This window comes from Chiloscyllium punctatum, chromosome 10 (assembly GCF_047496795.1).
Source record: "Chiloscyllium punctatum isolate Juve2018m chromosome 10, sChiPun1.3, whole genome shotgun sequence".
Classification (NCBI taxonomy): domain Eukaryota; kingdom Metazoa; phylum Chordata; class Chondrichthyes; order Orectolobiformes; family Hemiscylliidae; genus Chiloscyllium; species Chiloscyllium punctatum.
The window spans coordinates 34,703,217-34,728,330 of record NC_092748.1 but is presented as its reverse complement, the minus strand read 5'-3'; the positions used below and the strand labels follow the sequence as shown (position 1 = coordinate 34,728,330).

Below are 25,114 nucleotides of genomic sequence, written 5' to 3'. Positions count from 1 at the left end.
TGTTCCTTCAATTACTCTTTTAAGGTAACAAATAGTTTCACACAGAGGTCAGCAAGTGTTTTTTTTCCAGAAATAGGAAAGATAAGCTGGGCAGCTGGCCAACACAGCTTGTTCCGAGCAGGCTTACCTCCAACTTACCTGGTTGGTAGCAGGCTTACCTCCAACAGCACCAGATAAGGCAAGCCCCTCTCCAAACCAGCCACTGTTCAAAGTAGCCCCTGCAATTATCAACAGTCACATGTCTTACCAGAAACCATGGCAGAGAAAGTCTCCAGTCAGCAGTGAACATTTCAAGAAACCATTCCAGTTAGTTCCATAAAACGTGAAATAAATTAATTTTCCACAATCATTCAAAACCAAAGTCCTCGAAGCAAAATCAAATGTGAAGCATCCAGAGGGAAGAGAGGAATTCAGGCAGTGAAACAGTGGATGTGAACTTGCAGGAGATAATGTACACTTTGTAAAGCACAGGGAGAGAAAGGGAATACACACTTAGCATGTGCAAGAAAGAGAAAAGAATCTTTAGTGATGTCACTAGTGCAAAAACAAAGAGTCAGAGAAATCTGGGAGAAAGGGATGGAGGTTTTACAGAATGGGAAAAAGCATAGATCTGGTAGTGTGGAGAGTCAGTAACATAGATCATTAAAAAGAATATTGTTAAAGATGGAAACCAGAAATCCAGAAGAGGAAGCCTGAAAACTGTGAAAATAAGATCTGAATGCAAATTAGAAGCATAGTGAACACTATCATCTTCTGAGACAGGCACCAATACCTAAGGCATGTACAATAGCACATGAAATGTGTTGTAAATACAGAAATCTTCCTGTCCAGTAGTCAATGCTAATTACCCAGGAAGGTTGAATTTTTTTCATATTAATCTAATGAGCAGGAAAATAGTTGATTCCAGTCGTACATATTTCCTCAGATTTAATTAAAGGCCTCAGAAAAACAAAAGCATCAAAAGTCACTTTAATTAAATAACTGAGATCAACTGATATTGGAGTCCTGGTTCAAATCCCTAATGCATTTGACATCGTCAAACAGTTCTCAGCATGCAGCAACCTATCTGAAGGAGTCACAATAGTGGCACAGCGATAAACACCTCCCCTCAGTAAGTGCAATTAATTTTTTATTAAACAGACTGTCTTACACATACCTTATTAATGGATACCTTACTGTGAACTTCAAGAGAATGTTCCACTGAACTTATTGGGAGCAGTTTTAGGAACAAAGCTGGAGTTTAAACAACTGCTAATGAATGAAATGAACTACAAAGATAAAATCACAAATATTGAATGATGATGTGCAATGGAACATAAAAGAAATATTTACCCATCTAATTATCAAGAGGAAACTCTTTGTAGATAATGCATCACCGCAGGTGCTAAATATAGACATAGTTATGATCATATATCTAAAGTTACTTCATATTACTTATATCTTGAAAGAGAAAAAAACGCTTAATCCATAAATTAGCAACCAAACTGGGTTTCTTTTGCAATTCTCAATCTTGATTAGATTAGATTACTTAGTGTGGAAACAGGCCCTTCAGCCCAACAAGTCCACACTAACCCACCCAGACCCATTCCCCTACATTTACCCCTGCCCCTAACACGAATGCTGGACAATGACCATCTCCAATAAGAGACAATCTAACCACTACCCCTTGATATTCAATGGAATTACCATCACTGAATCCCCCAATATCAACATCCTAGGGGTTAACATTGACCAGAAACTGAACTGGACTTGTCAGGTAAATGCAATGGCTTCAAGAACAAATTGGAGTCTAGGAATCCTGTAGCGAGTAACTAACCTCCTGACTCCCCAAAGCTTGTACACCATCCACAAGGCTCAAGTCAGGAGTGTGATGGAATACTCCCCACTTGCCTGGATGGATGCATCTCCTACAACACTCAAGAAGCTTGACACCATGCAGGGCAAAGCAGCAGCTTGATTGGCGCCACATCACAAGCATCCACTCCCTCCACCACTATAAGATAGTACAAGATAGTATAAGGTGCACTGCAGAAATTCATCAAAGATCCTCAGCCAGTACCTTCGAAACTCATGATCATTTCCAACTAGAAGGACAAAGGCAGCAGATATATGGAAGCACCATCACCTACGAGTGTAACTCTGTTTTTTCACTGTTGCTGGGTCAAAATCCTGGAATTCCCTCTCTAAAGGCATTGTGGGTCAACCCACAATGGACTGCAGTGGTTAAAGACAGCAACTTACCACCACCTTCTCAAAGGGTGACTAGGGACGGTCAATAAATGCTGGCCACCCAGCAACACCCATGTCCCACAAGGGAATAAAAAGAACATCAATCATAGAAAAGTACAGCACAGAACAGGCCCTTCAGCCCACGATGTTGTGCCGAGGATTATTTCTAATCTAAAATAAAATAACCTAACCTACGCACCCCTCCATTCACTGCTGTCCATGTGCATGTCCATCAGTCGCTTAAATATCCCTAATGACTCTGCTTCCACCATGACTGCTGGCAATGCATTCCATGCATTCACAACTCTGTGCATAAAGAACCTACTTCTGACGTCTCCTCTATACCTTCCTCCTAATACCTTAAAACGATGACCCCTCATGCCAGTCAATCCTGCCCTAGGAAAAAGTCTCTGGCTGTTGACTCTATCCATGCCTCTCATTACCTTGTATACCTCGATCAGGTCACGTCTCTTCCTCCTTCTCTCCAGAGAGAAAAGTCCGAGCTTAGTCAACCTCTCTTCGTAAAACAAGCCCTGCAGTCCAGCAGCATTCTGGTAAACCTTCTTTGCATCTCTCCAAAGCTCTCGTAACAGGGCGACCAGAACTGGACACAATATTCCAAGTGTGGTCTCACTAGGGACTTGTACAGTTGCAGCAAAACCTCGCAGCTCTTAAACTTGATGCCCTGTTAATGAAAGCCAAAACACCATATTCTTTCTTAACAACCCTATCCACTTAGATGGCAACTTTGAGGGATATATGCACCTGAACACCAAGATCCCCCTGTTCCTCCACAGCGCCAAGAATCCTGTCTTTAATCCTATATTTAGCGTTCAAGTTTGAGATCTTCCAAAATGCATCACTTCATGTTTATCCAAGTTGAACTCCATCTGTCATCTCTCAACCCAGCTCTGCACCCTAAGTTGTGCTGCAGCCTGCAATAGTCCTCAAAGTAACCCAGTTCTCTGGCCTTGCAGAGCTAGGTCCCAGGTCACTACATGCCAATTGCTGGAAAGCAAACAGCCTTGCTTCAGCAAGAACACTAATTTTCCTTTTCTCCTTGAAGCAGAGAATGATTTGGAATTCACTCTGTCCTTGCTCACATATCATGCTTGGGATCATCCTTTCACTGTGTTGCCCCTGAAATTGCTTCTTACTTAGTAATTTATTTTCCAGGACTATTCAACCTTCACAGAATTACCTACTAGTGCCGCAACATTGTTTGCTCTTCTATTACAAGTCTAATCTGCACCTTCATCACATCTATGTTTGACTCCTTGAATGTCCACTATACCAATTTCTCCCCCCATCATTTATGGCAATGCAGTTAGTCGAGATGAGAAAAAAAAATTAAGCTGTACATAGAAAAAGCATTGGATCATTCAAATTATATCCAGCACTCTGGAGTCTTGTCTGGAAGCAGTGTGCATGATTGTCACCTCATTCATTAACTGAAATATTCCCCCCCACACCACACAATCTTCCTCCACTAGTGCTGTACCATGGCTGCAGTGTGTACTATCTAAAAGATGCACTGCCATAATTTCAGGTTGTACGTTTGCTCGCTGAACTGACAGGTTGGTTTTCAGATGTTTCGTCACCATGCTAGGTAACATCATCAGTGAGCCTTCAGTGAAGCACTGTTGTGCTGTCCCACTTTATATTTATGTGCTTTTGATATTCTATCAACAAAGCTTCTTGGGCAGATGAAAGAAAATCCATGAGAACCGAGAAAAACTGAGCATTAGTTGCATGAGGACACTGTAACGTCCACATTTTCTGCTAAGTTACACACCATTTTGACTTGAGACTACATCATCATGATTGGGTCAAAGTAGTCAATCCAATAAAATTATCAGACACCTTCACCTTACAAATTGGAGCAATTCAAACAGATCTCCCACTTTCTCAGAGCAACTAGAGAGAGTTTAATTCAGATAAATGCAAGGTGTTGCATTTTGGGAAAGGAAATCTTAGCAGGACTTGTATACTTAATGGGAAGGTCGTAGGGAGTGTTGCTGAACAGAGAGACATTGGAGTGCAGGTTAACAGTTCCTTGAAAGTGGAGCTACAGGTAGATAAGATAGTGAAGAAGGCATTTGGTATGCTTTCCTTTATCGGTCGGAGTATTGAGTACAGGAGTTGGGAGGTCATATTGCGGCTATTCAGGATATTGGTTAGACCACTGTTGGAATATTACGTGCAATTCTGGTCTCCTTCCTATCGGAAAGATGTTGTGAAACTTGAAAGGGTTCAGAAAAGATTTACAAGGATGTTGCCAGGGTTGGAGGATTTGAGCTATAGGGAGAGGCTGAACAGGCTGGTGCTGTTTTCCCTGAGCGTCGGAGGCTGAGGGGTGACCTTATAGAGGTTTACAAAATTATGCAGGGCATGGATAGGATAAATAGACACAGTCTTTTCCCTGGGGTCGGGGAGTCCAGAACTAGAGACCATAGGTTTAGAGTGAGAGGGGAGAGATATAAAAGAGACCTAAGAGGCAACTTTTTCACGCAGAGGGTGGTACGTGCATGGAATGAGCTGCCAGAGGAAGTGGTGGAGGCTAGTACAATTGCAACATTTAAGAGGCATTTGGATGGGTATATGAATCGGAAGGGTTTAGAGGGATATGGGCTGGGTGCTGGCAGGTAGGACTATATTGGGTTGGGATATCTGGTCAGCATGGACAGGTTGGACTGAAGGATCTGTTTCTATGCTGTAACATCTCTATGACTTTATGACCTGTAATGACTACATTCACAGAATTAATTATGAAAAGATCCAGAAGCTTTTCCCTGTTGCACCCCACTTTTTCCTATCCAGTTATATCAAAAGAGCTCCAGGAAAGGTTCCTCCTTGTAATGCTAACACCAGAAACATTAAAGGGTTGATTATTGCCTTATTGTTACATTGTTGCCTTATTGAAAACACTTGGTACTGTGTCCAGTAGTTCTGGGGCTTTTAACTCTCTTAAAAGTATACCCACATCTTCATAACATTTCTCCTCCCAATCGTAGTGTCAGGCTGAAAAAGGCTGCTTGCAACCTTAGCCTTTAAACACCTTCTGACTGTTGGTAGATCTCTTATATCTGAACCAAAGATTGTGGGTTTATTTACCACTCAAAGACTTCAGCAGAAAAACCAGGTTAACAATCCAGAGCATTACTAAGGAAATAACAGAGACATTATTGGATTGAATTTATTTTATTATAGCACAGTTTGAACTTAGTTATTGCAGTGTTAAATAGATTAATTAAAACTGTACTCTGCATGTAAAATGGCTACAAAGCCTAATGGATGAGCTCAGATGAATGCTAGCTAAAATCCTGTATAAATCAAGACATACTGTGAAGCTATTAAATGGTCATGAAGTCATGTAAAGATCTTTAATTTAAAAATCATTACAATGTGGATAATCCCAGGAAGGCTGCTAGCCTTTTAAACACCGAATACTGTGAATGTATTCGGTCTAGTTGAAAAGCTGTGAAATAAGATAATCACCATATCAACCCAACAATAGGTCATATGTGATGAAACAAACTGGACAATGACGCAGAATCAAGGTGTAAACTTTAGTCTTGGGCTCCGTGAAGAAGTTCATCGAGTCAAAAAAAGCACAAAGCTGGAATGACAACAATGATGACCTAAACCAGGCTCAACTCATTACTGACCAATCAGATAACAGAAATGGTATTTTACCCAATATGCCAGGCAGCCAAGTTGGAACCATGTATAAAATAAGGATTTTTAAGATGCGCATCATCATCAAGAAGAAAAAGCCAAGCGTAGACCTCAATCAAGAGATGAAGTGCCATACAAATGTCCCCCCATGGCAACAAAGGCTGACCGTTGCACTGTGTTAAGTATCATAATTTTGTGGTAAACTTAATAAAGTTGTGAAGCTTGTGAAAACAACTTTGTAACCATCCTGTTTGTAGCTAGTGTAAGCTGGAAGTCCCTTTGGATTTGCTGTCCCAGTTTAGTCTGTAATTGCAAATAACCAAGTCTTACAATTAAAGCAAATGCCAGATCTTACAATGTTAACTTTTGCAATGAAACATCAAACCATGATAATGGATGTGAAATATAACTGCATGTTATTTTGAAATGTTGCATAGACGTTATTTCTGGTATACTGACAATTATTTATCCCTCTATCAACATCATAAAAAACAGCTTAACTGATTACTATTACATTTCCATTAGCGGGAGCTTGCTGTCCACAAACTGACTGCTATATTTTTGACATTATAGTAGTATTGCACTTCACAAGTTCTTCAAAAACATTGGGATATCCTGTGGTCATAGAAGGTGCTATACACAAACAAGTTTTATTACTTTTCTTGATTGCCAATTTTCCCCAGTGTAACATTGCATGCATCTGCCCTTACCTCAGCTGATGCACCGTTAGAGCCCTCATTAATGCCTTTACCACATTTGAAATTGACTTTTTAAAATGTTTCCCCAAGTCAGCTGACTACTCATCATAAACCGCAACTCATTGAAAACTCTACATATCTCCTCGCTTCTCTCAGTGACACACTTGACCCCCAGCCTCCAACTCCCAACCTCCAAATCAGGCTCAATGGGGACGCCAGCGACTGGAACAGGGTGATGCCAGTGGTCAGAAGTGGAATGTAGCGCCAGTGGCCAGAGCAGGAGCAGGTATAACAGCCCAGTGCAGAGTGGGGCAACAGTCAGTGTTCAGACCACATGGAGGCGTGTCGGTCTGCTGTGGACAGCCTTTGGAGAGAGACTCTGATGTTTGTCTTTTTAACTTCACTTCTTGTTTTTTTTTTTACCTACAGTAATACTCTGTTTGGTTGTAATGTAATTGTTTTTCTTCATGTCTCTATTCTGTAACTAAGGATTGTACCTAGGATGGTACTGGAAGTGGTGACTTATAAAGTTTTCACTGTATTCATTTAGTATATATGACTATAAAGCTAATTCAATTCAGTTCAGTTCAATACTGCACATATTCTACTCTGCAGATCCCTTTGTAACCTTCATCCTGTCATTTTTAAACTTATCTCAGGCTCCTGGCTCAATGTTTACCAATTAAAATGCTTGTTCATGTAAATCTATCTGAAGAAGGGCTCATGCCCGAAACGTCGATTCTCCTGCTCCTTGGATGCTGCCTGACCTGCTGCGCTTTTCCAGCAACACATTTTCAGCATGTAAATTTATGCCCTTTTGTATCTCTCCATATTCACATTCTTGCCCTTTTTACACTTGCCCCAACCCAGACATTCCACCATTGTTGGTTGTATCTTCAGTACTCTTGGTCTACAGTCAGCATTTCACTTGTAGCTGTGTTGCCTTTTCTCATCCCTCACTTTCTTTAAAAACCTACTTAATAACTACCTCTTTGACTGTTTTTTCTCATTACCTTTACTAACTGCTCTTTGATAAAGCGTCCACTTATTTAAGGTTATACACTGAAGCACCTTGGGACACTATTCAAAGTTAAAATAAACAATAGACTATCACAGGCAATGAGATGGTGGTAAATTTCCAAAAATGAGTCTAGGCAGCCTCAGAGATGGAAAGAGGTACATGTCACTGCTGGATCTGAATCGCCCTCCATTAATATCAGTCATTTAAAACTAAATTTGCTAAGAAGCAGCTTCTGTTTATATAGCGTCTTTCATGACTGCCAGCTATCTTAAGGCTCTTAATAGCCAATGAATTACTTTAAGACATACTCACTGTTATAGGAAATGTGACATCGATTTGGACACAGCAAGTTCCTAAAAGCATCCATGTAATAAAGGACGAATCTATTTTAGATGATGTTGATTGAGGAATAAATATTGGCCAGGACATCAAGGATAAAGATCTTCTTGAAAAGAATGTCATGGGATCTTTTACATTTACCTACTATTCCTAAATTAATGGAATCTCATTATTTTAATGAAGTTAGGTTAAGAATGTTCGGATAGGGAAATCACGTGATTGGACATATTCTTGGAGGACTTTTCAAGAGACATTACATATGCAATACGTATTCACAGATATTTATTTCCACATACACCACTGCAACGTCTTTGGGTTTTTGAGTTTTTGAGTTTTTAAGACTCCTTTTCTCCCTCTAGTTGTCCGCTCATTCAACAATGGAGGAATTATATGAATTTGTGCGGCTATTCTTACTTCTATTAATGGCTACATACATTAGATCAGCCTTCTGATCTGCTTCAGAAATAACCCATAATTCTCTCAACCATCTTTTCTCAAAGCCATATTTTGTTATTTAACAATTAATTGTAACATTGATACATTTAGGCCATTTTTTAGGCTATCATTTCCAATTCCATAAGTTATTCAACCTATCTGTCTTATGAAAGGTGTTGAAAGCATTTTACTTGTCTGGAGATGTTAGTAAATTGACCTTCGAGTATAGAAGTTGGGAGGTCATGTTGAGGTTTTACAAGAGGTTGGTGAGGCCTCTTCTGGAGTATGGTGCACAGATCTGGTCAACCTTTTATGGAAGAATATTATTAAGCAAGCGAGGATTCAGAAAAGATTTACAAGGATATTGCTGGAATGGAGGGTTTGAATCAGAGGTTGGGAACCTTTTCATGTTGGAAGGCCACATTATGTTAGATGTAATCTAATAAGGCCGCATCCAAGAAACTTCAATTATATATTCTTCAAAATTCACATTATTTCATAACTACTATGTACTAACTAAAAACAAAGGTGATACGGTTAGACTGTGTAACTATTCACAAATTTCACTTCAAATGGAAAGCCACGTGCACTGTTATCATAACTTGATAAACACTGGCGCACTGGACACCCACAAGCTCTCGCCAACCAGCCTCGGCCGGTAGTGGTGTCAGTCAGGCGGGGAAGATAATGTACATTCTAGAGTCGCATTATAACTAAACCATGAGCATAGCAGGTATCGAAATAGCCCTTATGACTTAGCAATTTTTTAATTGTGGCGGTCAGTCTGTGAGGATTATTTCATTGAATTTTCTTTTACTCTCTGGTATTTTAAATACATTCATTTTAAGATTAAAATAAAAATAATAAAAGGACAAAAAACATTAATAAAAAATAAGAGATTTGTTCTGCAAAATTTGGACTGGGACCTTTTTCACTGGAGCATAGGAAGTTGAGGGGTGATCTTTTAGAGGTTTATAAAATCATGAGAAGTTTGGATAAGGTGAATGGTAGATTTTCTTTCCGTAGAGTTGGGGAATTTAAGACTAGGAGGCATATTTTTAATGTTAGAGGAGAAAGATTTTAAAAAGACATGAGGGAAAACTATTTTACACAGAGAGTGGTTCATGTGTGGAATGAATTTCCAGAGGAGGTGGTGGATGCAGGTACAGTTACAACACTTAAAAGGCATTTGGATAAGTTTATGAATAAGGAGGATTTGGAGAGATATGTGCCAAGTGCAGGCAGGTGGGACTAGCTTAATTTAGGAAAATGATTGGCATGGAGTGGTTGGACCAAAGGGTCTGTTTTCGTGCAGTATGACTCCAAGACTATTTTAGTTTCTCCCCTTGTAGCCTTTTTAAAATATTACACCTCAACCAGTACTTTGTTAAAATTCTGACTACTCTCTTCCACAAAGCCACATCAACCCTTTGCTTTAACTCTTGAACTCCAGGTATTATTAATTTATTTAATATGAATGGGATTTCTGGGTTTTGCAGATTCTCTTGCAATTCCTTGCTGACATATTTGTGGAATTCTGCAGTCATCCATTGTCTTTGTTTTTATTTCATCATACAGGACCGATCATAATTATTAATAACTATGGTCCTTATGAATGACTTGCTCATAAAATCATATTAATGGAAATTGGCTACTTAAGAACTGTATTTCCGAATGCTTTAATCATGAAACAGCAACTCCTGTTTTTTTATTACATCATGTGTTGCTACTTTAGAAATAGAGACAAGCAGCTACAACTATAGCACCTCAAAGGGAATATATTTCAACTTTTAAAAAATCTAATAAAAACTCTTCAAAGTTGAATATTATCACTTATGTGCAAACAGTAATTACTGTTTAATTTGAGGAGCTAATACTTACCCTAGAAGTGTTAAAAAAAACCTTGAGCACATCTAATGCTGAATAATTTTTTAACATAATACATCATACTGTTAAAAATATAGGCATTTATTGTGTCCATAAGAGATCCTTTTATTTTGTTCTTGTGTTCTGATGCAGAATCATACCACATTCAAAATGTTCTCGCTCTCTTTCTCTCGGTCAGATCCTGCCAATCTACTGATTTTCTCTAGTATTCTCCGTGTCTGTTTCTTTTATATTCAATGTTTATACTGTTAACCTGTTTTAAAACAGGTGGGACAGCAGCATTCCCACTGACTGAAGCTTATAAGAATAGGTTGAGCATTATCCTTAAGATTCATCTGATGGCAAGAATCCAATTTGATTCCACAGCTGAATGGCACCAATGTGAAAATACAAAAGACATGAGAAATGTTTCCAGGACACCCCGAACCACTTTATAATCCAGAATGTAGTTATAGCTGGACTGTTACTTATGAGCAAGGCAGTCTGGTTTTACCCCAACAGCTTATGCCATTGGAATTTTTGAAATCTTGATTATGGAATATTCAAATCTTATTGCAAAATCCTGGATGAATTAAAATCTTGGCTATATTTCCATACTGAAGAGCAGATTGGCGATCTAGTGTGATGCGTTTTGAGTGGTGGGTGCGGAGTAGGTGTTGACTAGGCCTGCCTCAGGCCAGTTAGGGACCAAATACCTCCTGTTGTTGGTAGGGTACAGTAATGGAGGATACCAGACCTAACTGATTACATCAAAAAGACAACTGAATGTGTCCATTCTTAGCTGCAGTACAGTTCCATTTAATCAGTCAAATCAGCAAAGATGAAGAAAATGAACCTGAAAACATTTTGACGTTGAGACTTGTGGGTAGGTTTATGAGCCTTCAAGATCTTGACTGTTGACTTTAAGTAAATGAGGCCGTTGAGGCAGGCAATGAGAAGTAAAAAGAAAATGATCAAAATGAACATATTCATTACATCAGTTACTAAACTGCACAAAATGCTTGATTTGCCCTCCCGATTTCAGTTTCATCATATTAAACTGTTGCAATTTGGGATTAATCTGAGCGAAATCCATTTTTGTAAATTGGGAACTATATTTGGAATCCATATTTGAGAGAAAATGGATAGTGACCCGATCCCTGAACCCCAACTTTGTGAAAGCTTCTGTGCCTGTGATGTTCATCATGCAGCAAGGTTATATTCTGATATTCATATGAACTTCATCCTGAATCATATGCACTTTCACACAAAAAGTGGAAATGTTGAAATGCTGAGCTCACTTTGGTGATTTGCTGCAAATTGGCCCACTATCTTGGCTATCATAAGATAAAGAAAGTGAAAACAACCTTTTCTATCCAAAGTCTAATAATTTCATCTAGTTGAAGTGGCCTAGAAGCATTTTCATTTCACCAAAAAGGGCTATTGGGAGTCAGTTGCTGGACAGCAGATTTGTGATGCAGAGGGATGCCAACAGGGTGGGTTCAATTCCCCACTAATGGAGATTTACTGTAACACCCAAGAAACTTGACAAAGCAGCTCACTTGATCAGCACCACATCCACTGTTGCTATGTGCAAGACACACTGCAAATATTCATCAAAGATCCTTAGGTATCACCTTCCAAACCCACAACCACTTCCAATAGAAAGACAAGGGCAGCAGATACATGCGAACACCACCATCTGCAAGCTCCCCTTTAAGCGATTCACCGTGCTGACTTGAAAACTTGTTGACATTCCTTCACTGTTGCAAGGTGAACACCCTGGAATTCCCTCCCTAACGACATTGAGAGTCAACCTACAGCAGGTGGACTGTAGCAGTTCAAGAAGGCAGCTCACTACCACCTCCTCAGGGCAACAAGGATGGGAAATAAATGCTGGCCAGCCAGCAATGCCCACATTCCACAAGTGAATAAAAACCATTGTGCTCCAGCAGAGCCCAGCAAATCTATGAAAACCTTGTGCTAATGCCAACAAGGGTAACAGGAGAAGTCACAGTGTGCCGATAACTGTAAGAAGCTGGCACACATTTAGCTCTTCTGATATCTCCTGGAATGTCATTCAAGACCCATACATTCAGTGCACCAGATTCAAGGATATGAAGGTCTATCTCTGTTGATTATGCTTCACCCTCTGCAAGCTTCCTGATTCTCTTCCTCCTGCTGCTCCCATCATTAAAGCAGCAACCACGAGAAACACTGGCAAAGGAGGCCTCAAGAGGAAAGTTTTGCAATTTTTTCTACATTCCTCTTACTTTGCTGATATAACACCAATTATTGAGGCTTAAAAAACATGAGGGGGATAGATAAGGTGAATGACAATGGTCCTTTCCCTAGGGTGAGGAGATCAAAACTAGGGGTCTTATGTCTAAGGTGAGAGGAGAATGATTTAAAAAGGACATGAGGGCAACTTTTTTTTTTAAATCCCAGTGGTTCATGTGCAGAATGAATTGCTAAGGAAAGTAGTGCTTGCAGGTACATTTACAACATTTAAAAGACATTTGGATAAGTTCATGAATGGGAAAGATTTGTAAGGATATGGGGCTGCTTTAGTTTGGGATTATGGTTTGCATGGACTGGTTGGACCGAAGGGTCTGTTTCTGTGCTGCATGACTTTATTAGCCACGGAATGGCTTACTGGTTGAGGAGTGTGAACAGAAATTGAGCAATACAGTGCACTCAATCACCCAGATGTGATGAGCTGGTATAGGCATGTGTATCAAACAAGCTTATCTTGAGAATTCAGACCACAAAGTTAGCACACCCGATTTCTAATGTGATCTTCCAAATTCATTTTAAATAAACAGAAAACTTCACCTGAATGCCAGAGTTCCCGAAATAGGGAGGAATTGGTTAACCTTGATAAAGAGCTTATGGATCGAGGCATACTAGTAGCGATGTTGATTCACTGCATTTCAGAAGGCGTGGTAAATTTGTGCTGTTTGCTGATTTACAAGATAACGCATGTACAGCTGACTCTCCCCAACTATTCCTTGGCTATATATATTCACAGGGGGACCAAGAATTGCTACATATAGATAGTGCTACTTAAAGATGAGTCAGCCATACCTCCTGACAAGTTTAGTATGCTGCGGAAAGACAGTCATGGAGGTCTGTATCAGGACTGTAGCTCCAAGAACATGGATTCAGTACAGGAAGTTTAATTACCTATTTGACCCACTCAAGATTTCATAATCAGAAAGTTGATATTCAAATACCAACTACATATTAGCCTCACCTGCTGCTCAATTTACTCCATCCCATCATCCATCTATCAAAATCAGCCTGAAATTTGTGCACTTCACTTCAGTCTCACACACTTAGCTCTGTTACAAGACCCACATACACAGGTTGTACACACTGCAATGCTGACACAGCTGCATCTCTCATAAATATCAAAAGGGCATTTACTGAGACTTTGCAGGAGAAAATGATACACAACGTCAGACAGTGAGAGTGAATGAGAGGAGTGCAAGCACATTGCATGTTTTAATTTCCATTAACAAAACAGTACTGGCCGTTATGGGAAGAGGTATTGCTGAGGCTGGACCACTGGGAGGACTGAAATGATTGATGCTGAGATTTACTTGTTCGCTCACCATCCTTTGCTCATCTCATTTCTCCTTTATCCCTCAATATCTGTCTTGAAAACAGCTTGCACATCCTGCCTTCTCTTCTCAACAGAGCCTAAATCCACAGCTCCCTTTTTTTTAAAAAATAAGGAAAATTTGAATAACCAAGATATGGTACATTCCCAGCCAGTGCAATTATCTAACCCCTCAATAAGTACTGTATAGTTGTAAAGGCACATTGAAGCAGCAACTTGCAGATGGGAATTATGAACATACAGTAACCCACAAGCATGCCCCTCCTCTTCCCTGTGTTTCACTACCAGAGGTTGCTTTCTCAAACTCTCCCCCACCTTCTTTTTTTTTTAAAACTGCTTTCATTAAAAAAAAATTGTGGTCGTCATTGGTGCCAACCTAAAAAGATCTAACAAGCCATTCTTTTTAACATGACACTGCATAGCAAGTTCTAGCAAAGTTGAAAAATGAGAAAAATCACTTCGCATTTACCTCTACATTTTCTAGCAGGTAGCAACCAGAGCAGGAACTTCAGATCACTTCTCTGACCTTCCTTACAAGGATCAATCATTTCTGACAGATAGACAAATCAATATGGGCTGAGAATTGAGCCAAGGACTTTCTTGATCCATATGATTCAGTACAATGGAAAGAAACATTTACTGGGATGTTCCCAGAAATTCTTCTGATTTGTGACACTAGGTAAGTCATATTCTCTGCAAGAACAGTTATGGCGTGCCAAAGGCAGATAGTTTATGGATTTTCTTTAAGATTTATAAACAGCAGGAGAAGTTCTTGAGGAAAGTAAGTCTTTGGATTCTGTACAATAGGTTAACTGAAAATCATTTTTAATAAGAAAATATAAATTTCCTGCACAGACACCATGTGAGTACATTATACTGTTTTCACAATAGACCCTTGTTAATTATAGGACATAACTAAAATTTCATAACCAGTGTTATATAAAACAGCCTAAGAAGCCACACTTTATTTAATTGACTTCTGTCAGCAGAGCTTAAAATTACATCAGAAAAATGTGATAGTCTCTTCGCAATATATTACACAGACAATGCTGCTAAAATACTTGTGTATAAAAGCAGAAACCTATTCAAATCAGCTGCAGGTATGTACAAAAAAAAACTGAGCAAGATCAGTTTAAACTGCAATGTAATCAAAATAATCCATTGGGAGGAGTGTACTTAAAATGTAGTGGTCACAACCTTTTTGTTTTGAAAAGCGTTCTTCAGATATTTTTAGAATTTGTTCCATGTTCAAACCCTTCATACTTAAATTATTTCAGCCTTTGATTACTTTGCTTACATTTTCCATCCATATTTCTGCACAGTACATTTTGCTCCAAAAAAGTACCTGCCAAAATAATGGTAATGGTTTCCTGCAGCCAGGCCCTGACACATGCAGCAACCAAGACAACACAAACATGAATACTGGAAATTTCATCGCAAATCCTTACAAAACTTGCTTTCTTTTTTATTTGTCAAGAACCAGAATGGAAACCCCTTTTCATATCGCTGTGTTAATCCCAGTTGTGTACAAATACCAACAAACCTTCTGCAACAGCGTAAAATGAGACAGGTGCTAAAAATTCATGAGCTAACATTTGAAGAAAGTTGTAAGCATCAAAAGCAAAAGCAACAGAATAAACCAGAGCTATCACATGACAGCAATTTGTGCAAGCTCGATAATTCCAATTAAAATGAAAATGCTACGAAAATAAAAAGAACTGCATTCTTTTCAATTGGCCTACACAAATTTTAAGTATTGAATTCAGATAAGGTTCTTTTAAATGGTCATCTAAAATACGCAGTGCAGTTTATATTTTTAACTGGAGATGAGAGCACTCTAGTGGATGCAAATATTAGCTATCATTCTTATGCATTCATAAAGACAAGGGGCAACAGTGCAAGATAAAAAGTTCACACACCAACAGTGGCATTTTTAACTCCAGCCATGGCACACCAAACAGTGTGCAAAAGGCAGGGTTGGTATAGGTGGTTACACAAGTCATTTATGCAGCAACACCCATTTGTGTGGAAGATGTATAATCTTTATGCAGCTACAATATCAGAAATATCATACATGCAGCTCAAGGGTCATGAGTGTCAATATACTCTGTCTTAACTCTAGATATCGGATTCATCACCTCAGATAATGCCTCCAATATGGCTGGAGTTTCCTTAAAGTGATTGACATTATTAACTTTTCAACAGCTCTACGCCTTACCGTCTCCTAAGTACCAAATATTCCACAACTGTGCAAGTAAGTATATAGGCAGAAGCAGTGAGATCAAGCCTACTGCTCATTGGACAAGATCACCAGTATTCAATCCATTCGAACCTGCTCACATGTTATAATTATGTTCTCCAACAACAGAACTGTAACATGTCGAACAAGCACTACTACCTCGCGTCAAAGAGGATGAGTGAGGGGATTCCTTCATTACCTGTCCCTGAGTTGAACTGCACCTGGGTCTTTTGTGGAAGTTAATAACCATATTCTCCTTTCTCAGGAATATCTTTTGGGGGTTATGGAAGGTTGCATTAAATAATTGATTTCTAACTGTGTGGGCCTATAAACAGATGCAGTTCCAAAGTAAACACAAATAACTGTAGTTCATCAAATACATACAATATTTTACACACTCCATAGAGCTTGCAATCAAAATTATATTTTTCCCCACACTTTTGTTTAAATATTACATTCTCTTCAGGATGTTGTGTATAAGTAAATTCTTTAGACTAAGTACAACCTTTATTCAGCAAGCAGTACTGCACCCAGGAAATCTGTAGAAAACACTTTTTAAAAAAAAACAGGAAGTAACCAATCTCACACAAAATAGCTGCAGCAAGTGTTGATTTTCTTTCTGACTCAAAAGGGGGTAAACCAATTGTTCTCTAAGTAGTTGTGGAAGTTGTCACACTGAGACTGAACCTCTTTCTCCACTGCATTGTCTGTTTGTTCTTCCTGAATGACTAACATTTCTTCATGAATCACTGCACACAACTGCAGTCCAAGGTGACTTGTGCAAACAAAAAAGGGTCAGGGGCAAGCTTTCCATTGAACCTTCTGCCTTCTGTCCATTTCGAGCTTCGGATGAGACCCCAGCAGGTTGTTTACTCAGGATAGAAATTGCTGCAGCGCTGTTTTTGCCCTGTAACAAATTCAGAAATTTTTTTTTTCAATGTTTTCAATGGTAGTCATTGCTCAGTTCAGTTTTTTTCAGAACAGCAAAAGAAATATGGGCAGATTTTTCACTGGGCAATCAAACAGTTCTTCCAGTGAAGATGGCAGTTGTACATGAAGACCCTGCAGAATACTCATCATAAGGGACTCCGAAGGAATTCCCCAGGAAATTGAAATTTTCCTCAGGCAAATACCACTATATCTGGAATTCTATGGAAGTCACCGTGAAAATCAGAGACTGTGGACAACACTGATGAAATTGGGTGAAATACCTGCTCAGGAAAATTTAAACCAATAAATGCATAGTCTAACTCTTGAGAAACTATTAAATAGACTCCATACTCCTGTCACTCTCAAACCTCAGACCCTGGGTCAACATTTCATAGGAAGCCATCACACCTTATCCCCATCTAATCAGGGACCCAACCCAACTTCCGACTGCCCTTGAACCCTGCCTATCTATCCCAACACATCTACTTCAGGACCTAACCATCCATTCTCCTCTGCCTTCCAGACCAGGAACAACCTCACCACTTACCACCCCCACCCCCCCACACATTCTGCGCCCCCCCTCCCCACACACACACCCCCTCACCCACACAGCAGCACTCCTCAACCCAATTTTCCAGCCCCTCCCAAACACTTACTTGCCCCTTGTACTGTACTCCCACGCCAGATGGTACCCTACTGAGTCACTTGGCTCCCAACAGCTTTCCTATCTGGCATCCTGCCACCTGGCACCCTACCCTCTTCCCAGCCAACACCCATTTACCTGACACCCTGCCCTCTGCGCATCCTAGCATCACACTTACTTTGTGACACCAGTAAAGAGGCTGACTGGATGTTTAAATTTCAGATTACTGCAGCTGATTGTGGTGAAAGGAGGGCTACACTACAATAGAGCTGTCAGAATGGAAGTATCCTTTCACATTTCTGAGGGACACTCGAGTGTCATCTCTTCCCAGAAACCTGGAGCTCCCTGCTTTTATTAAAAATAGAGTTGGTCTGGCAATTTACATGAATTTGCCACTCACTGAAAAATCTGGCCTAAACTGTCTACGTAAGGTCAGTATTGATTTAATGCTCCAGATTACTGTTAATAAATTACAAAACCAATTACCATGCAGACACTTTATACAAATGAATACTTTAAATAAAGCTGAGATCTTCAGCATTGCATCAGACAGAAAACAAAAACAATGAAAACAAAAATCAAGAATGAATTCAGAAGGGTTGTATATGGATTGAAGCACAGTAGGATTCACCTAACAATGCTAACCCAAAGTTGAGAAATCCTCTTTCTCTTTGCAAGATAACTAGATTTAAAATTCATCCAGGAAATGTGTTCTTGGTGGAGGTTTAATCTTTTTAACTCTTATTAATTCCACTATTATGCTACTAAAGTTTGCATTGTAACACACACAAAACTGCAAACATTGTACTGTTTCTGAATGTCATACATTACTCAAGGACTGACCACATTAATTTATGCTACATATGACTTAACATTTTGATTTTATTAAAAGAACAGAAGGTATTCAAATGAAGACTTAACACTTACTTGTCGCAAAGATTGGGATCTGTAGACTGAACTAATTTATGTAAAATATCTACTATTCCCAGCTCTCTGAGTTTACCTTGACGCTCATGAGAACCTAAGAACAAAATACAAATGAACTCTTTGTAATCATTGGTTATTTATCACTGCCCAGCACAAATATAGCGCTTTGTATGAAAATAACATCTATATTTTACACTATAAGAATGAAACAAGTCATCAAAGTCTCTGATCTTTTATTTCCTTTTGGAGGTGCCCTAATAAACCATCGCTGCTCTGGGATACAGAAACACTTGACGTGCTATAAGGAAGTAATCCCAGGATTTTGGCTTTCGTTAATATTAAAGTGTAGACAATTTGTGAAATAGAAAGTAAACATAAAGGTTAATAATTAGCAAAGGTTATCATTTTATGTTTTAAAAGAAAAAGAATCTGAAATAGTATTCAACTTGCAAGAAAATAATTGCCTAAACTGTAATGGCCTTACCTTCTTCTTCACTCCATATGAGATTAGATATACAAAAGGTAGCAGCTAACTGGAGTTTTACATTTGAATGACCCTGAAATATAAGTATTCCAAATATTACGGATATAAAGAGTAAAATGAGACAAAATGTATTGATTGCTAGCAAGCTCCTCAGCCAGTTAAACATCTCAATGAACATTCAACATTCCCTTCTCCTTAAGTAAAAACCAGATGTATGCTGACGTAGTGCAAATACTGAAGAACATTGAACACCTTGTCATTTGGGGTGAATTTAAGTCTGGTTGCTTCCATCATACAGGATGCCTGACCAATATAAACATCCATTGTCGTGCCTCAGTAGCATTATGTTAACTGGAGAAATTAACCAATTGAAGCAAATCTGAAATTTGGCAGCTCTGTCAAGGGGGCTCAAGCCGGTTTTTGCTAAGAAAAGGCAATCATAGAATCCATAGCATGGAAGGAGGCCATTTGGACCATTGAGACCACAACAACCCTCCAAAAGAACAGCCCAACCAGACCAACCCCACCACACTGTCCCAGACCACCTAGATGACCCACCCACATTGTCCACTTCCCCCAACTCAACAACACCCCACCCCTCATGAATTTCCCATGGCCAATCCATCTAACCTGCACATCATTGGAAGGCTGTGGAAAGTCAACAGGATTGGCACACAGTGGGAATGCTAATTTTGAATACATCATTGATACAAACTTTTTTTTTAAACTAATTAAGTAGATTTACAAGTTAAGTTTAATTATTCAGATTTTACATATGGAGTACACATCCCAGATTAAAAGAATCATATTGAACTACAGCAAACAGTTAGGTGAGTCAGATGTTCCTATTGTTGCACAAGACTAATTCCCAAATGTCAACCTTGCCTCTTGCCTACTGCACTTTTCAGAAGTTGATATGAAAAGCTCCAGAGCAACCATTTTGCCAATAGTTAGGTGACATTGCACAGATTCTCTTTAAATTATTTTGTAGACTTTAAACTTCGAATTTAAAAGCACTGTATGCTTAACCAATGCTTAGACATAGCTGGTTTGAACAGCCAGGCACCTACAAAAAATAACAATCAGGATTCTCAATGGAAGACAGTAGAGAAATCCAACCCTATGCCCTGCAAGTTCCTGCAGAGTATGACACTGAACCATATTTATACAGATGTATTCAAGCTGGAGCACAAAGGGCATTGGGCGGCTCGGTGACACAGTGGTTAGCACTGCTGCCTCACAGCGCCAGAGACCCGGGTTCAATTCCCACCTCAGGTGACTCTCTGTGTGGAGTTTGCACGTTCTCCCAGTGTCTGTGTGGGTTTCCTCCAGGTGCTCCGGTTTCCTCTCTCAATCCAAAAATGTGCAGGTTAGGTGAATTGGCCATGCTAAATTGCCTGTAGTGTTAGGTGAAGGGGTAAATGTAGGGGAATGGGTCTGGGTGGGTTGAGCTTCGGCAGGTCGGTGTGGACTTGTTGGGCCGAAGGGCCTGTTTCCACACTATAAGCAATCTAATCTAATCGAAAAAAAACTTTGAATCCCTACAGTGTGGAAGCAGGCCATTCAACCCATCAAGTCCACACCAACTCTCTGAAAAGCATTCCAACCAGACCCACCCCCGAACCAAACCCTGTAAGTCTACATTTCCTATGGCTAACCCACCTAGCCAACATATCCCTAGACACTCCAGGCAATTCAGCATAGCCAAAACACCTAACCTGCACAGCTTTGAACTGTAGGGGGAAACCAGGGCACCTGAAAAGCCATGCAGTCAAGGGAAGAATGTACAAACTCCACACAGTCAGTCACCCGAGGTTGGAATTAAACCCATGTCCCTGGCACTGTGAGACTGGAATGCCAATCACTGAGCCACTGCGCACCTGCCTCAGGGAGGGAATGCTGTGAAGTTAAAAGCAAAAACACATTGTCCTAGAATAGGATTTGTGACAACACACAGGACTCTGCTGAGAGACAGCCCCATGAGATAAGGATGTTATGGGGACAGAGGCCCAGATCAAAACCCGTAGAAACACAAGCGCCAGTTTTCACACCTTTGCTCAGAAGAGGAGCAGATTGTCTTGCTGGAGATAGACAGTCAGACAGAAGACCCAGACAGATGAGAAATAGTTCCTGATGTACTATTCAGAGGAAGAGATAGTTTTTGTTTTAACTACCATTAGAATGGAATAGAAAAAATTATGACTTATTTTACAGCAACATAGCTGTCAGCAACTATACATCCCTTCAAGTCACATAACCCGAAATAAAAGTCATGGATTAGTGGTGCTGGAAGAGCACAGCAGTTCAGGCAGCATCCAAGTAGCTTCGAAATCGACGTTTTGGGCAAAAGCCCTTCATCAGGAATAAAGGCAGTGAGCCTAAAGCATGGAGAGATAAGCTAGAGGAGGGTGGGGGTGGGGAGAAAGTATCATAGAATACAATGGGTGAGTGGGTGAGTGGGGGAGGGGATGAAGGTGATAGGTCAAGGAAGAGAGGGTGGAGTGGATAGGTGGAAAAGAAGATAGGCAGGTAGGACAAATCCGGACAAGTTATGGGAACAGTTACTGAGCTGGAAGTTTAGAACTAGGGTGAGGTAGGGGAAGGGGAAATGAGGAAACTGTTGAAGTCCACATTGATGCCCTGGGGTTGAAGCGTTCCTAGGCGGAAGATGAGGCATTCTTCCTCCAGGCGTCTGGTGGTGAGGGAGCAGCGGTGAAGGAGGCCCAGGACCTCCATGTCCTCAACAGAGTGGGAGGGGGAGTTGAAATGTTGGGCCACGGGGCGGTGTGGTTGATTGGTGCGGGTGTCCCGGAGATGTTCCCTAAAGCGCTCTGCTAGGAGGCGCCCAGTCTCCCCGATGTAGAGGAGACCACATCGGGAGCAATGGATACAATAAATGATATTAGTGGATGTTCAAGCAAAACTTTGATGGATGTGGAAGGCTCCTTTAGGGCCTTGGATAGAGGTGAGGGAGGAGGTGTGGGCGCAGGTTTTACAGTTCCTGCGGTGGCAGGGGAAAGTGCCAGGATTGGAGGGTGGGTTGTTTGGGGGCGTGGACCTGACCAGGTAGTCGCGGAGAGAACGGTCTTTGTGGAAGGCAGAAAGGGGTGGGGAGGGAAATATATCCCTGGTAGTGGGGTCTGTTTGGAGGTGGCAGAATATCGGCGGATGATTTGGTTTATGCGAAGGTTGGTAGGGTGGAAGGTGAGCACCAGGGGCGTTCTGTCCTTGTTACGGTTGGAGGGGTGGGGTCTGAGGGCAGAGGTGCGGGATGTAGACGAGATGCGTTGGAGGGCATCTTTAACCACGTGGGAAGGGAAATTGCAGTCTCTAAAGGAGGAGGCCATCTGGTGTGTTCTGTGGTGGAACTGGTCCACCTGGGAGCAGATCCGGCAGAGGCAGAGGAATTGGCAATACGGGATGGCATTTTTGCAAGAGGTAGGGTGGGAAGAGGTGTAATCCAGGTAGCTGTGGGAGTCGGTGGGTTTGTGGAAGTTGTCAGTGTCAAGTCGGTAGTCATTAATGGAGATGGAGAGGTCCAGGAAGGGGAGGGACGTGTCAGAGATGGTCCAGGTAAATTTTTAACCTAAATAAAAGTCAGTCAAACCGTGAGTAACAAAGGAAATTAAGGATTGTACAATATCGAAGCAAACTGAGCACTGGAGGGTTTTAGATTACAACAATGGAGAATCAAGAAACTGATTATAGCATAGGATAAATCTAATTGGTCTCGCTTGTCTGCACCGACTCAATGCCATTCCCTCATAACCCTGAATATCCTTCAGATTTAATAATCGTCCAATGTCCTCATGAACGCCTCAACTAAACTTGTTTCCACCATACTTCTCAGAACTATACCCCAAACCTCAAGTATGAAAAAGAGTCATTTTACATCATGTTTGCTGCTTTTTCAAATTAATTTATATTTGCATCCTCTGGTTCACAGTCCTACTATGAGGTGGAACAGTTTGTCTCTTCTAACTCTGCCAAGCCTCTTATGATTTTGAAAACATCAAATCGCCTCACAACTTTCTCCTCTTGGAGGAAAATACCACAGAATACAATGCGTGTGTAAACTTGCAAAAAAAAAGGAACAGACTATAAAAAGATTCTATTGGTAGGTATAAAGGAAATGTTTGGCAAAGATGACTGTGAGCCTATTACAGACAGAGTCAAGAAAGTTTATAGTAGGAACTACAGAAGTGGCACAAACGTAAAATGACTATTTTGTGTTATCATGACAATAGATCATAACTCCAGGTTTCTTATGGACAAATTAAACTTTTAATTACAATGTGTGTTGCTTGAAAGATGACAAACAGCTAAAAGATTACTGTAAATGTAAATTCAGTGGCCATGAGGCAAAGCCTTGAAAGGAACTTGGAACGTCACATCAAATAAAGTTGCCAACGAAACTTCAAACAAAAACTTCAAAGATGAAATTCAAACAAAACGGACTGAGATGACTATTCCTATCAGCAGAAAGCAATCTCCAATCTTCAGAGGGCATTGTTGCAAACAGCAGGCACATTTGTGTTTTACCCTTACAGGAATATACAAAAAGAAGGGGTTAAAACCAACTGCAACCAATGTGTCAGTGGACTGATGTGCTAATATGGATTAGCAAGATGCGAAGGTTACAGCTTGAGGACAGATATTAGCCACTCTTGTATATAAAGAAAGATTCTCTCTCTCTGAACACTGAATGCTAGCTATGCCAATAAAGTCACTACCAAAAAGGAAAGGGGAGACAAAAGCTTTTCAGCTGACTTGCAGAGCCCAGAATCTTGAAATTAACTGCTCCATTACCAAAATCAGGACTACCAGTATAATCCAATTTAATGGCTGCAACACTCACAGAACCCAGATGCTAACTGATACATCTTTTTAACTGTCATCTTTCGATTCAATTCACATTTCAAATCTATAACTGTGTGTTTAACTCACACTTACTTTAACTCAAGAAAGCCTGTTAAAATATTGCCCCTTTGAAACGTAAGCACATTTGGATTGGGAAAAGGTATCCAGGAGGGAAGAGATGCTTTTTAAAATCAACCAGTTGTTGCGACCATCAAGTGAGCGCTTAAATTGAGAAGGGGAGAGAGTTTGTCTCTCCTCACTCAAGACAATAATCATATGGGGTACCCCAGCCAAAACTATTAACAAATTTGGGACCCAGGGTCAGGTCATAACAGTGTTTGTCTTCACAGAAGGGGAGTATGCAAACAATCTCCAGTCTTAAAGATCCAAGAGGCTAGGGAGAAGTACAAATTGAAAGGAATCAGTCAGAAGGTTGCACTGGAGAAATTAATGGGACCAAAGACTGATAAATACTTGGGAGTTTGTATTCTAGAATTTTGAAAATCATAGCTATAGTGAATGCACTGGTGATCATATTTCAAAATTTTATAGATTTCAGAATGGTTCTGCAGATTGAAAGTACTAAGTGTCACCCATCATTCAAGGTGACAGGGAGAGAGAAATCAGGAAATTACAGACCTGCACTACACACCTGAGAATGCACTATAGTCAAGTTTGCAGATGACACAAAAATAGGTGGGAAGGCAAGAGGTGAGGATGACGCAGAGAGAGATATACAAGTTAAATGAGTGTGCAGAAAACAGACAGATGGAATATAATGTGGGAAAATGTAAGGTTCTGCATTTTGACAGTAAGAATACAGGAACTAAAAATTATTTAATTCAATAAAGGCTGCAGAAAGATACAGAAGAGAGGGTTTCAGGGATCCTCATGCATGAAATAGAAAGAGCAAGAAATCCAAGTTCAATGGGTTATATAAAAGGCAAATGGAATGATGGTCTTTATTTGAAAGGAAACAGAATATAAAAGTACGGAGGTTTTGTTAAAACTATTAAAGACTAGTTAGACCATAGCTGGAATACTGGGAACAATTTTAAGCCCTTTATCTAATACTGTACTGATTAGGCTAACACTAGGTATGGAGAGACTGTCTTAGGAGAAGAGGTGGAGTAGGTTGGG

General features: G+C 40.2%; 1 protein-coding gene across 6 annotated transcripts in view; it reads right to left on the bottom strand.

Moving 5' to 3' along the window:
• Positions 1 to 14,685: 14,685 nt before the first annotated feature.
• armc8 (armadillo repeat containing 8) overlaps positions 14,686 to 25,114 on the bottom strand; it is a 113,051-nt gene continuing 102,622 nt past the window's right edge. For all 6 annotated transcript variants that reach the window (XM_072578892.1, XM_072578893.1, XM_072578890.1 and 3 more), the window contains 3 exons: positions 19,115 to 19,187; positions 18,631 to 18,724; positions 14,686 to 17,037 (listed from right to left, as the gene is read on the bottom strand). In XM_072578892.1, the coding sequence (XP_072434993.1) occupies positions 17,004 to 17,037; positions 18,631 to 18,724; positions 19,115 to 19,187 (201 nt within the window). In that variant the 3' untranslated portion in view covers positions 14,686 to 17,003. The remainder of the gene's footprint in view (positions 17,038 to 18,630; positions 18,725 to 19,114; positions 19,188 to 25,114) is intronic.